The sequence below is a fragment of the Zeus faber genome (assembly GCF_960531495.2).
Source record: "Zeus faber genome assembly, chromosome: 5".
Taxonomy (NCBI): Eukaryota; Metazoa; Chordata; class Actinopteri; order Zeiformes; family Zeidae; genus Zeus; species Zeus faber.
In genome coordinates this window covers 18,087,114-18,102,643 of record NC_137192.1, presented here as the reverse complement: position 1 = coordinate 18,102,643, position 15,530 = coordinate 18,087,114, and the positions used below count along the sequence as shown (strand labels likewise).

Sequence of the window (15,530 nt, the reverse complement as noted above, 5' to 3'; positions counted from 1 at the left end):
GCCATTTGGCTTTAGAAGCAGGCCTACTGTATATGTCTGCAGTGTGGATTATAATGTTTCCCCAGCAAAACAAAGTCAGTAAAGCCAAACACATTCTCGAATGCTTCGTGTGACAAATTAAGAAGAGAGCCGGTCCGAAGTGATTCCTCACATCAAGCTGTCGAGCCCCATTTCAAGGCAGGAAAACTCTTTCCAGAGGCGGCTCTTCCTTCATGTGTTCGCTGTCTAGTTTTGCGACTCTTCAATGTGACGGGTTCTCTCGCAGACTTAGGGGACCAAACCATTCCATCGCTGACCCTGGACGGAAACCATGGCGACCGTTGAACACCCCGATGGACTGTGGCGGAGAAGCGTCACGGCCCCGCAGGGCAACGAAATCTCCAGTCACGGTACTGTGAAAAAGATATTGATTTAACATAAAAAATATATAAACAAAATCGATGCACTAAAGGAATGTATAGGCTCCTCCTTGTGATGCCATTGGAAATCCCTTCCCGATGAAAGCTTTTGCTTTTTTGGTCCATGCTAATTTTCTCCAAATTTGTAAAGGGAGAGTTTTAATAAAAGCAGTCGCTCAGTTTGGATTTATTGAAGCAGAACTTTCTGTGGCACGGTCTCCGAAAATCCAGCTGTGCAGCCCCATTACGAGGAAGGAAAGGAGGGTCTCCAGTTTTCTATCCACACCGTGACTTGGTGCCTCGAAGTCACAGTGTGGTATCGAACCCTTTAATTTGATTTTAATTTGAATTGGGCTCTCAATTATTCAATGTATTCTGCATTCAATTTGTTCAGAATGGAGTACAGGAAAAAAAATTGCGATCCCCTAAATGCAATCAGAATCATAATCTATTTATTTATTATAAAGTACATTTTCATATACGAGAAATGTGTCATGGTAAAGCATGATGTATTGTGTACAGAATTAATAAATTAATTCATCATATCAGTCTGAAGAACAATACCCAAATATAGAAAAATTAAACTCAACAAAGCATAACAATGTAAAAAAAATAATAATAATAAAAGCATAAGAGTCTGAAAAATAGCCAGATATAAAAAAAATATTCAATATACAAAGTAAAAAAAAAAAGATGAATAGCCAAATATACAAAAATATACAGAATATACAAAACGTGATTCTAGGCACATGTTTCTATGTTATATTGGCAAATAAAATGAGGAAAAAACACATATACTGAAGCCAGAACATTGAATGAAACATTGACCCAACCTTCCCGGGAGAGTGTTCCTGAATGTAGTTGCACTGTCAGAGTGGTCTGCCGGTCAGCTTAAAAACAACGTTTTCTCACTCCCCGTCGCATTAAACTCAATCATATTTACCAATCTGCATATCTCTGCAAAGCTCCTCCGCCGCATTCAAATCTCCTGATTAACTCTGAGGACTCGTGGAACGGCAGAGATAAGGAAGCGTACTCACCCTGGTCACCACCACCGCCGGGGGCCCCGTGGGGGGCCATCGTCCACTCGACATTCCCTGCACCGCCCGCCCGCTCTCTCCATCTGTCTGTCTCTATCTGTCTGTCTCTCTCTCTCCCTCTCTCACGTATACCTTGCCTACCGGGTGTCAACATCCTGGTCGACCGCCCTTATCATCTGTTGACAATGTATAGGAAGAACCTGCGGTGACTCGCAGGGCTGTGGGCTACCACAGGTCAAACATTCTGCAAACATTTCTCCCAATTTCAGAGTTCCGACCGCTGGGCAGGTTGAGGCCACAGTTTCTTCGGTTGAGGCCACAATGTGTAGTTCTTGCCTCGGGATGTAGGGTCATCAAAAGCTATTGCGTCTTTATTGCTGTTTCAGAAACCATTTGGGTCCCAATTCAGATTGAATTCTGTCGTATCACAGTCAAAACAAAAAATCCGGAAACAAGCAGCGGCAAGAAAATTTAGAGGAAAATGAAAAAATAAATAAATAAAAGGAATTTGTAAAGCATCTGGTGTTTTCTGTTGGGTAAAGAGACTGTTGTCTTCCAAAACCCACGGTAAAAATGAAGGCGGCCCTCGCTTAATTTGTTCACTGTCTACAATTTACGACTCTTACATGTGACGGATTCTTTCACAGACTTGGGGGTCCAAGCCCTTCCATCCCAGACCCGGACGGAAACCATGGCAACAGCTGAACAACCCGATGGACTGTGGCGCAGAAGCACCACGGCCCTCCGGGGCCACGAAATCTCCAGTCACGGTAGAGTGAAAAAGATATTGCTGTAATGTAAAAAAAATACAAAGATGTTGGTACACTAAAAGAAAAGACGTGTGTAGGTCGTAGCTTATTAGAAGGGAGCTTAGTTTGGATTTATTGAAGCAGAGCTTTTTGTGGCAGGATCTCCCACCTTGTCAGCTTTAGAAAGAGATAAGTTAAAACTATTGGAAACGTATTGTTGTGTCTGCGTCAAAAAACGATTCAAAATAATGTATAAATAAAATGATATAAAAATCATATAAAATATGAAAGAATATAATGTTGAATATAAAATAATAAAATATACATTCCATAATACATGTATGGTCGAATTACTTGTTTCAATGTACATTAATAATATACTCTATATCTTCTGTAAGCTGCGACCAGAGCAGGCCAGGTTTATTACGATGAGTTCATAATGTTTTTGTTGGAATTATTCTATTTTTTTAATTAAGGGTTTGGTATATCCTGGTGCTCTACTGTAAACCTTGAATATAAATGTTGATATTAGAGGTTTTTTTATCAATTCATTTAATACTTTTAAATTGCTTAAGTAGCCACTGATTCTGAGCTAATTTCAACTTGGGGACGGCTGGTCTGTGGTGTACTTTGCATAGCGACTGGAATCACGACCAGTAATGTATGTTGACTACAGGCGGGAGCCGAAATGAAGTACAGGCAGAAGATGCCAGACAGTTGGAGAAACATGTACAGGTAACGCAGATATTTGAATTCATGTCACCTATAAACGGTCAGGACACTTATTAACACTTCCTTATTGACATTCAGTTTGATGAAATACCCCTGCAGCGGGTGAAACGCAAGGAGGAAACCATAAACAAGTCACTGAAAGATGGTTGAAAGAGTGAGCAACATGGGACAAACCAATACAATTGTTTTGCTTCCTGCTGCTGTAGAGAGTGAAGATGAAGCTTTTGGAGCAGATCCAGGTCCAGCTCAGTGACCTCCTGGACAAAGCCCTGACTGAGTCCATGCAGCCGATTGCCCAAACAAACATGGCCAATGGAAAGAGCACAAAGAACCAAGCGTCCAGGTAAAAGAAGCAACGGGCACTAAATTCAGTTGTGTTTGTTCAGCCCTGTCGTGAGCGCTTAATCCGTATCAAACCCAAAACTGAACAGCGTGTGTAGGTAGGTTCTTCAAATCACGCCCGGTCTCGAAATGCGACAATATAAGGACAGTGAGGGACCTCTCTCAAATTCACCCGCACACTTGAATTCAGTTCTGTCTTTTTTTTATTTTTTATTATTTATTCAAAATGCCAAGGATGAATCAACCCCAAAAAGTCAGTAGCCTACTGGTTGATAGTCTGCAGACCTGACCCTGGCAAGTTCTGATAACAGCTAAATCAGTTTGGGCGGGTAGCCGTATATGCCGAAACAAGTAATCCGGCGCCAGCAGGGATTACACCTGCCAACAAACAACATATTTTTATCTTTTCATACAGTGCTATAAAAAAATACATGTGTACGTGTGTGTGTGTGTGTGTGTGCGTGTGTGTGTGTGTGTGTGTGCATGTGTGCATGTGTGCATGTGTGCGTGCAGGCGTGCTTGCTTGCTTGCTTTACACACCTTCTGTCTCCATTCTTCATTTTAGAAGCCACAGGATGGAAGATGGAAAAGTGTTCATGGACAGGGCTTCTCTATTAGAGTAAGTACTAGTCACCTCCTGTAACAAACATTTTTATTTTAAAAGTCAATGCAAATAATAATAATAATAATAATAATTATAATAAAAATAATAATGATGATGATGATGATGATGGTGATGATGATGATAGTAATAATAATAATAATAATAATAATAATAATAATAATAATAATAATGATGATGATGATGATGATGATGGTGATGATGATGATAGTAATAACAATTATAATAATAATAATAATAATAATAATAATAATAATAATAATAATAATTAACACTTTTATTTGTATAGCATCTTTCATAAACATTATACATTGGTGTATATTATTGTAATAATGTATTATTACTAATAAAAAGACAAACAAGAAAAATAATTTCATAACAATAGCTAAATATCATACTCATTACAGTTGTGGGTCATCATTTTAGACTTTGAAGGATCACAATAATTCCTCAACTTATTATTTTCAAACATTATTTCAGTATTATATATAATATATAATCATAACTATTAGAGATTACACACAGGATGCATGATTGAGGCTATTATTAATCTCTAAATATCTCTCTTATCTTGAGGGATATAAAAAATAATATTTGAATAAATAAATATGTATATATCATAAATATATGATAATAATACTGTACAAATGCACACATCCTGTACACTGTGTAGTAAGCGTGTGTTATCAATGTAAAACTCCTGTTTCCCTTTCCAAACAGTGAACTGTTTGAGATTAACCACATCCAGACCATCTACCACATGTTCATAGCTGTGCTGCTGCTCTTCTGCCTCTGCACGTTGGCCATTGACTACATCGACCAGGGCAGGTGGGTAATGATACCTCTAAAGTGGTTGAATATGGACCATTTTCCTGTCTAAAAATGAAAAGTGAAAATCGAGTTTTAGCCCGTTAACTTAAAAGTTTACACATTTTTAATGACCCCTGACCCTTTACTGATGATAGCTCACAGAGTCGTCCTGGGATCCAACATTACATTATCACACACAATAACGTAAAAAGAACTGACACACGTGAGAAAACAAACAAAACAACACAATAAATGGAAAAAAGAAAGACATTAAAACTGTTAAACGCGCTTAGCCGGTGGAGACATAGAAGAGACCAGAGTTACCCCAAAAACTCAGGATAGGACAAGGTTCTTAACGTAGCATTTCAGTTTATTTTTGAAATATGACTTCCCCTGCATTGGGCTAATATTGGTAAGCGATTCCAAACCATGACGCGGTCCTATATGACAGTTCTCTTCAATAAATGTGACTTTGTTTGAGGTACAGTCATCTGCTCCCTTCAGGCCACGATAGAGAAATGATATTGTTAAAGTGTATTTGTCAAAGCAATGGAAGCAAATGGAATGAACAAATGCAACATAGAGAAAAATAGAGGACCTTTGAAGGAAGACATTTTAATGACTATGATCGTCATTGTGATCAGCAGATCATTTTTTGTTAAGGTTTCAGGAATATGGTCAGGTGTAATGTCAAAATGTGTGTGCTGACTAGTTAAAGCGCTAAAACTTGATTGATTGTACACGGGTATGGTGCTATAACCCCCTATGTCCGTGGCCATATATCTTTAATTGATATCACCCCATGTCTGCCATAGATATGAGGGTTCATGGTATTTTTGTATAATCACATCCCTGTCTGTGAGGCTGTGAGTGTGTGTGTGTGTGTGCGGGGTGGATCCGAATCTGAATTCGGTATTCAGCAAAGCACATAAAGTGGGATTTATCAAATATTTATTGAGTATCAATATTTAAACAATTAACTGTTTTCGGGCAATTTGGGGTCAACCCACCACAAACCAGGTAAATCGCGGAAAATCCGCAGAGCTTACCTTGTTTCTGGGGTTCTCACGCCCCTGTCTCATGGCAGCCAGACTTAGAGGGAGATTTAGCTCTTGGCATACGGTACTTCAGAGAGAAGTTTTTATTTGTAATGACTTTTCATCATGTCTGTTCAGCCTCCTCCGTATAATGTTAGTTTACAGTTTTGGTTCATTGGTTTGAGTTTGGATGTGTTTGTTTGTGTTTGGCACCGATATGTTGTAAACTGCATGACCCCCGGACCAGCTTCCCCCATAAACTCAATTACCCTCCGTTCTCATTCCTTATCTTCTTCCCTCAAACTGAACTTTATTGAATCCCTCCCCCCTCCCGCAGCCTTTGCCTCTCAGGCTTCCCATGCCGCGGAAAGATAGAGCCATCAATTCCTCCGGGAGTTTCTCCCATTGCACAGTAATGATTTGGCTTTGGACCCTTTTTTTTTACACGGTGGTTTACGGTGCTTGATTCCGTCCGTGTTTTATTTGACTTGGCAAAAAGGTACACATTACACCTCCTTCACCCACCAAAAAGATTGAACTGAAAGCAAAAAGCAGTGAGATGAGAGTGAGAAAATATTCACGTTTCCGAACCCATCGGCTGCCTTATAACAGCCCTTTCTATCCACTAATGACAATCAATATACAGTGCAAAGTACCCCAGGGGCAGCCCTAGCCTTTTTGGAGCCGTGTAGGCGAGATCTGTAGAAGGTGCGCCCCCCCTTAGGCCCCGCAGTGCGCACAAAAATCCTCACCGCCCAAATTCGATGGAGACGCGGATGCGGAGATGTTCATTTGTCGCTGGTGTGAAGAAACAGCAAGATAAAGAGAAAGGTTCTATAAAAGGGTCACGGCCATCCCCTGGTTGTTGTTTACATCTGGACAACTCAGCCCCGCTACGCTATCGGCCCCATTGTCAAGCGGCATTTGGGGTAGCCAAAAACTTTATTTAACTTCATTGACATCTAGGGGCACCCAACATCTTAATATTTTGTATTCTAAAAATATATACAACTTTTCTTCCATAATGTTTTTGTTTTATTTTTTCCGTTTTTATTTCCTCTTCTTGGCTCAGTGCCCCCATGGATGATCAGCACCCTGATTATTCTAAGGGGTATTTAGTACCCCTCAGAAAAATCCTGCTCGAAAAAAAAAAAAAAAAAAAAAAAGAAGTAGCAAAATACACTCTTGGCAAGAGAACAAATAACAAAAACTGGATGACATAACAAGGGTGGAGAAAAAAATTAATAAAAGATTGATTTTAAAAATATAATAATAATGTTCTCAGGTTGGTGCTGGAGTTCGACCTGCTATTTTATGCCTTTGGGAAGCTGGGGATCGTCACCTGGGCCTGGACATCCATGTTTGTTTACACGCTGCTTGTTCCCTACTACTCCCTGGCCGTCTGGGCGGCATCCTACCACCATCTCTCCTCCAAGCTGGCTCTGTCTGTGGGTGCGGGCCTGGTCCTCGCCGCCTTGCAGGCCTGCATGCTGGGTGCGTTCCCCATTTACGTGGTCACGCACTACCAGCTGCCGCCAGCCTCACGCTTTATCGTAACACTGGAGCAGGTGAGTGTATGTGTGTGTGTGTGTGTGTGTGTGTGTGTGTGTGTGCGTGCGTGTGTTTGTTTGTACGTATGTATGTGTGCACAGTAGGCCCCGAGACCTCACCATACCAATACAATATAATAAAATATAAAGACATGAACAACAAGATACTATAAATCAATCGGGGTCCTGGTCACCCTGTAGGGGGTTATTTTGTGATAATGTACATTATCCCTTACTAATAGCCATTCAGGTACAATAATAGGGACACAGAAAAAAAAACAGATTAGTGAATAAGAGTGTTCAAGCATAAGAAACATAAAAACCTGTGCCTTGTGATGCAAATAATATTGGTTGTAAATAAACTGTGAGAAAAGCACACCATGGAGCAGCTTTCACCTGCCTTCCTGCCAGTTCTCGAGACACCGCGTCCTTATGTCGGTTCCCTCTGCACCCTGTAGCCTAAAATAACACTAGCCTGGCTGCTAATCCACCTGAATTAAAATTGCAGCATTTCCGCGGCGTTGGCAGTGGCAGGAATGTGAGGTGAGCTGACTCACAATGCCGGAGATATTAGCCTCCCAACTGGAAAATCTCCCAAAATTAGGACAGCTGATCTGATCACAGCCAATGACTGAATGCAGAGGACCTTTGGTGTAACGCCCATTCATCCTCTTTACTACACTGGGCTTGGTTCCCCAAAATCATCTTAGAGCTAAAATCCCTTTGAGCCCCATTTGCTGTGCTACGGTAATCCTCATGCTGAGATGCTTTTGGGAAAACCAGTCATGTATAATATAGTATGGTATGGTATAGTATAGTATAGTATAGTATAATATAGTATAGCATAGTATAGTATAGTGTAGTATTGTATAGTATAACAGCCTAGTATTGTGTAGTACAGTACAGTATAGTATAGTGTAGCATAATATAGAAATGTATAGTATAGTATAGTGTACCAGCATAGTATAGTGTAATATAATATAGTATAATGTAGTATACTATAATATAGTGTAGTATAATATAGTGAATTATAATATGTATAGTGTAGTATAGTGTAGTATAATATAGTTTAGTGTAGTATAGTATAGTATAGTGTAGTATAATACGGTATAGATTCGATTAGATTAGATTCAACTAATTATCATTCCACAGAGTACACGTACTGAGGCAACGAAATGCATTTCTCTGCATTTTACCATCCTAGTAACTGGCGTATCTAGGAGCAGTGGGCTGCCATATAGCGGTGCCAGGGGATAAGATAATGCAGTATAATATAGTATAATATAGTGTAGTGTAGTATAGTGTAACAGCATATAGTATAGTATAGTTTGAAACATTTGTAATGTATTCTATCTATTCAATCTATTTAGGAAGAAAATGAATTGAGGTCATTGATGGGGTGATTTTCAGAATAGAAAGTGATTTAAGAAATTCAAATGAAAATAAAATTGTAATAAATTCACCGTGGCCCAACACGGAGCTAACAACCACTGTGCCTCTTGTTTCTCATTTATCAGATTCGTTTCCTGATGAAAAGCTACTCCTTCATGAGAGAGCAGGTTCCTGTTATTATAGGGGGCAAGCCGAAGGAAGGTAGTGTAACAGAGCAAAATGCAATCCCTCCTCGGGCTGTACCATTAGTCACTGTGACACCGCTGACCTATTTGGAGGAAAAGGCTCTTAAACACAAACGCACGGCAGGGGCTTCCCGCTAATGACTCCTGGGAAAGAAAACGCTAACGGTAAATGTAGGTATGTCTGTAAAATGCCAAAACAGAGCCTGAAGTGACGCGTTAAATGGCTGCTTTTAGCAGGTAAAATAGACCTGACCGCATAGAGGCGTAATGTTTTGTAACCTTTCAGTCAATATGGAGGGGAAGCCTCTTTTCCCCCCCGAAAGTCGGGACAGAAAGGCATCGATGGCGCCGGTGTCATTTAAGGACTCTCTGTGTCGGTTCTGCCTCGGCAGGAGAGAGCCAGAGGTTTCCCACCTTGTCCAGCTACCTGTACTTCCTCTTCTGTCCCACGCTCATCTACAGAGAGGCGTACCCAAGGTGGGACGCACACCGCAACATGAAACAAGAGAGGATACGATCAGAGAGCATGAGATAAGGTTTGACTCTCTGCAAAAGCGTAACATCAATTCTTCCTTCTTGCACAGGAATCCTCACATCAGATGGAATTATGTTGCTGTTACCGTGGCAATGGTAGGTTGAATCATTCATTACTTCAATCTAAATCTAGATCTCACTGTGTGTATATATATATATATATATATATATATATATATATATATATATATATATATATATATACAGCATGATTTATATATATATATATATTCAGTATGTATAGCGGCTCCATTTATATGTTAAACCATCAACGTGCTTGATCACCCCCTCCTGGTTGGAATGTGAAATGCAATTCAAGTACAGAAACAGAAAGAACAGTTATTAATTGAATATCCGTAAGAAATATAAGAGCGCACTGGGTACTCCAACCTTTTAAACCCTCTGCTTTGCGATGTGTGTATATGTGTATAATGTGTCGTGTTTCCTGCAGATCTTTGGCTGCATGTTTTATGGCTATTTCATCCTGGTGCGTCTCTGCGTGCCGGCCTTCAGGAATGAGACCAACGAGCCTTTCAGTACGCGGAAACTGGTTTTAGCTTTGTTCCATTCAACGCTACCAGGTATTGTGCATATCAAGTTCAAGTTCAAGAGGTTATTTGTCACAGACAGATACATATGGTCATACATGTATGCATTGAAATGTTATGGCACCAATATACAGGTATATACAGTATATATATATATATAGTGTGTGTGTGTGTGTGTGTGTGTATATATATATATATACTGTATATACATATATGTGATACACACACACACACACGCACACACACCCACACACACACACACACACACACACACACACCTCCTACTTGCCCGAAACCCCTCCCTCCCTCCTCCCCCTCCCCCATTTAGAATGGGATAAACGTTATCAAATCCACTTGTTGCGGATGTAACAGCACAGAGTGAGACTGATCGGGAGTTGATTTGGAACTAATATCGTCCACAATATCGTTCAGTTAAATTTACTTTTGGTTTCCTGTCCCTTCGAGAGAAGCAAGTATAACCACCGCACAATCACAGGACATACACATTAGGTATAACAAAGCCACGACTAAGCGGGGGAATACGTCTCATAATGGTGCTTCGGATGTTAGTTCCACAACGTGTCGTTTCTTTCCCTCCATGAATCCGTCTCTCCCTACTCCGCAGGTATAATGCTTCTCCTGCTGGCTTTCTTCTCCTTCCTCCACTGCTGGCTCAACCTCTTTGGAGAGCTGATGCGCTTCGCCGATAGGATGTTCTACAAGGTGTGTGAAGTAGTCGAAACAAAGCGTGCGCACTCCAGCCCTTTGGTGTCACGCAACCCCCTTGTCATTCCATCGGGCCTCCTTCCCGTGCATGGAATGAAGAGACCGTTTCCAACTGTGGGATTGGATTATGTAAGACTGGGTCAACAGGGAAGCCAAGTGGTTAGAGAGAAGTGGTTGCGACTCCATATCACATATGCTCTTTCATTTTGGAGTGCACTTAGTAACACTCAAATTGATGATAACCATGCATTATACATTGTCATACAGTACCATTCCACATAAACCACAACAAAACAGAAACAATAAGCCCGCAGACACAATTTTAACCTACGGTAGGGAAAACGGTGTAAAGTGCCCTCTAGGTTGCCGTTACATTAGAGGAAACACTAAAAGGTGCCCTCTAGAGTGGCAAAAACATTATCGGGGACTTCGGGGTTCGATGCCAGGGGAGATTTTCAAAGCTGGCAACACGAGTGCGCGTTTAAACGCGTCCCGAGACCCGGGCTGAGCACGAAGGTGGCCTGACGGTTCAGACGCTGCCTTCCTAGTGCTGCCGTCACAGGTTCAGCGCTGGCTCAAAGAGATAAGCTGCTGGAAGCTGAGAACTTCAGGCTTGCTGGAGCTCAGGGTTTCGATGTCGAATGAGCTTTTGAAAGGCGGCGCCCCGAGAACGTGATTAAAAGCGCCGGGGTTCGGCATGATGTCGGATGGGCGGCTGGTTCGACTCCATCTGTGCCCCAGTAGCCGCCGGAACAACTATTGCAATCCAGAACATCACCTGAAGATGATCGGTTAATGTTGATTTCATACATGTTTTTGATTTGCGACAAAACAAGCGAGAGCCCCTGCGATGGAGAAAATGTTCTAAAGTGCCCTCTAGAGTGTCTCGATGAGAGAGAAAACATTGTGTAGTCACATCTAAGGTGCCCTTAAGATAGAAGGCTCTCAGATCTTATGCTGCTGTCCATTGAGAGGGACTACCCGGTTGATTCTCCCCCCTCTGGGTGCTCTAGCTTGCAGGAAATGGTGTGTCAGGTGTCTAAAATAATCAAAATTTCTTCAGCTTCGAGTGGTCTACTAAACTACCATGGCCAGTAATGGTCGCTGGCGCCCCTAGCAGCAGGATTCCTGAACCTCCTCCCTTGAAACCCAGTGGATTAATGTGGACCTGGCAATAAATTAAAGCCAGTCTGAGGCAAACTCTCTCTGTGGCCAGTGATAATTAACAACAGCAGTTCATTTTTTTTCTGCAATATTTGTTATTAGTCAATCTCATATATTTTACTGGTGAGGATAAAAAAAAAAAGTCTGTTCTTTTTATCATCACTGCTGGCTGTAAATGAATCAATTAGGGTTCTGGGGGGAAAAAAAACCTAATTTTCTTGTTTTCCCGTTGGTCATAATGTTCATTCGTTGAGACTTTCGTCCTCGACAACTTACCATCTTCTCTGTTGATGTTTTAGGACTGGTGGAACTCCACATCCTTTGCCAACTATTACCGTACCTGGAACGTAGTGGTTCATGACTGGCTGTACTACTACGGATACAGAGACTTCCTCTGGGTAAGCCAAGCGTGCAAGTACGAGCATCAAAACTCCGTCAATCAATGAATTTCTAGTCTCTTTCAAAAAAAAAAAAGGAGAAAGGGAGAGAAGCAAGCGAGACAAGAGACAGAAACGGGATTTGAAATAAAGAAATGTGTACTAGTCGACACTTGTCCCGTAATCCCAGTGACACATATTTCCCGCTGAGCCGGCCTGGTCCTTGGCCCCGGCGCTGACCTCTTCCTCTCTCGCTCTGATCCCTGCAGCTGTCCAAGAGGAAATTCCGCAAGGCCGCCATGCTCTCCGTGTTCATCGTCTCGGCCGTGGTCCACGAGTACGCCTTCACCATGGGCTTTGGCTTCTTCTATCCGGTCATGTTCTGCCTCTTCGCTGTCTTTGGCGGTGAGAGACATCCTGGAGACGTTCTCCGATGTGTGGTGTGCTAAAAATGCCGCGTGTGCATTTGATTGCATTATTAAGTAATGCGGGGGAAGAGGCTGCCCTCGTCACCATTCCCTAATCATTTACACATTCTTCCACTGACTGAGCTGAATCTGTCCAGAGTTTCATGGGAAATGTATTAAATTCATAAAAAATGCTGATATTCTGGACTGTGCCTTTAAACCATCCACACCAGAACCTTGCTTTATGCTCTTCAGGGTTAGATGGGGACAGTCAGCGCTTGTTTTGAGAGTAATGCTTTTATAATATTTAAAGTACTGTACACTAGAATCCCTAGAATTAGCCTTTATCTACGTAAGATGGTCACACATTTTGTCACAAATAGCTGAATAATGTGATACACACAATTCAAGGCCAATTCTAGGTTTATTTTCCAATATCTACTGGCTTGTTGAGATTTCCTTATTTTGCAGTGCAAAATCCCCTTTTTCTTTTGACCTGAAAGACAGACCTCTCTTTCATGTACAACAACTACATTAATTATGTTTAAAAAAAAAAAAATGTATTCCTATTTCCCAAACTCAGTGATGTTCAACTTCACCATGAACGACAAGCGGCAGAGCCCCGTGTGCAACATCATCATGTGGATGTGTCTGTTCATCGGTCAGGGGGTCCAGGTCTGCCTGTACTGCCAGGAGTGGTACGCCCAGATCCACTGCCCACGAACCGGGGTAGGTACTTTGAAGACAAGACAAGATAAGACAAGATAAGATAAGACAGTACTTTATTAATCCCTGAGACTCCAATGACAAGTGAAGGTCGAGCAGTAGCAAAGCAAATCCTGGGGCGGTGCCATGATGCCTCAATCATAGTGCAGGAGGAATGGGCCTCACCGAATGGCTGATACAAAACCAGTTTTCCCCACATACAGAATCGTTTTTCCACAGCTAAAGATGTGTCTAAAATTCATAATAAAGATTTTAGACACATCTTTGGCGGTGAAAAATCTGAAGTCTAAATCTAAAGTCCTGTTTCGGATATGGAGCCTTTTTATGTTTCACTGTTAATGGAGCCGATCGGGGGCGATGTCTTCCGCGGTGTTTTATGCTCGACTGGCAGGGCTGGCTTCTCCGCCTGACATTCAATCAGTGTCTGGACGTCGCACAGCGATAAACAGATGAATGTTATTGTTGGACATAGAGTAAACCTCCTTGCAGTCTTTCGCTGTTTCATTATCCCAGCTTTTCTCGTCTCCCTCATCCCCTCCAGTCATTCACCCACAGTCATACGTCAAGCAGGCGCGCACAGTCAGACACACACGCACATGCGCACACGCACACACACACACACACACACACACACAGTGCACACGAGCACTGGATCCAAATGTAGCAGTCACACATGTCCAACGTTGGAAGTTTGCAGATCCGTGGTGGATTAGGTTGTGAATCGACCCCCTCCCCTGCCGCCGTCCAAGCATCCGACAAAGCCCCAGATGTGTGGAGCGTGGCTTTTTCCGACAGATGGGCAGAGATTTGCTCACGTACTTACTCCACTTCTGTAACTGTATCTGTGCGCAGCCCCGGGTGGTCTCCAAGGCCCGCGCATCATTCACACACAATGGTTTAGCACAAATAGAGGTTTTCTAAAAGTAGACCTGGCACACACACGCACGCGCACGCAAGCACGCGCGCACGCGCGCACGCACCACACACAGAATTTTAGACATGAATTCATAAAAATGGATCAACGGAAATGCCGTGAGAGCTGTTTTAATTTTGTACGAACTCTGATCTCTTCCCCAACAGGAGGGTTTCTGGGAGCTGGTCACGCCTCGGTCGTGGTCCTGCAGCTTCCAGAAATGAAGTAACTGATGTGAGAGCTGGAGGGACAGAGGCGCTGTGGACTGGTACACAAATAATGTGTCGCTAAGTGGAACTGATGGAAGCTGTGGGGATATGAAATATTCACTTTACACTCCGAATATAACCCTGCAACGTTTCTTTTTCGTTGGAAGAGCATTTGTGCGAAGGAAGGCAGGTAGGAAGGGAGGGAAGGAAAGAAGGAAACACAGGATATAACGGCACTGTATCAAAACACAAAACCAGTTTGATAATAATATTCATTGTTTTTTAATTCCCCACTCCCCACTGCACGACACCTTTTTTTTTTGCCTAAATGGAAATGTTTTAGCAATAATAAAAAGGAAAATGTCAAAGGCTACAATTCATATGAACTGCTAAAATATCGTCACGCCAGCTATTACCAAGTAGCAGATTTATTACACTGTAGAGTAAATATTCTTCGTGAATATCTCTTCTTTCGCTGAGCATCCCATCATGCCTTCCGCTTATTCTGGTAATGAAAATATTAAAGGTTACAATTCTTTTTTGATTATAATTGCATCATTGCATTTGTGTTAAAGAACACAGTGCGGTTAAAGTTGCTTTTGGAATGGAAGATTTTGCGAAACCAGCTTTTATTTACGCTCGGTAGAGGATCAGACACCCATTGGATCCATAGACCCTTATAAGGCATGGCCAAAATGTCAATTACTATACGGTATATTTGATTATTTCGCTGCAATAAGGTTACCTGGTCGGTAGAGGGCGGTGTGCATTCACCCTTCCTCTGTTCACATCCAGCTCCAGTAGATGCTGAATGGATGCTGGGGGGCTGGTGATTTCCAAGCCAAACACACGCAGGGCAGAGTCTTATCAGCCTGCCACAGAGCCTGCGTTTTTCCGCTTGCAATGCCCCCATGAGGTCATACAGGAGGAGGATTACTGTTGGTAGTACAGCGTTCGCATTGGTGATGTAATGCTCAGTAAGCTGCGATAACAGGCTCCCCTGATCAGCCCGGCACGCCCAGTCTTTTTTTTTTTTTTTTTTTTTTTCAAACGAGGCAGTAGACACTAC

The 15,530-nt window shown here is 42.1% G+C and overlaps 1 protein-coding gene across 1 annotated transcript; it reads left to right on the top strand.

The window, feature by feature from the left end:
* Positions 1–310: 310 nt before the first annotated feature.
* Positions 311–14,476, top strand: soat2 (sterol O-acyltransferase 2; the record flags this gene model as incomplete). The annotated part of the gene is made up of 15 exons (XM_080001019.1): positions 311–389; positions 630–709; positions 3,126–3,262; positions 3,827–3,880; positions 4,604–4,711; positions 7,016–7,298; positions 8,798–8,873; positions 9,250–9,334; positions 9,442–9,487; positions 9,843–9,972; positions 10,565–10,662; positions 12,129–12,227; positions 12,476–12,611; positions 13,197–13,342; positions 14,420–14,476. 15 exons carry the CDS (start codon positions 311–313, stop codon positions 14,474–14,476), a joined length of 1,614 nt encoding a protein of 537 aa, XP_079857145.1.
* Between the last annotated feature and the right edge of the window lie 1,054 nt (positions 14,477–15,530).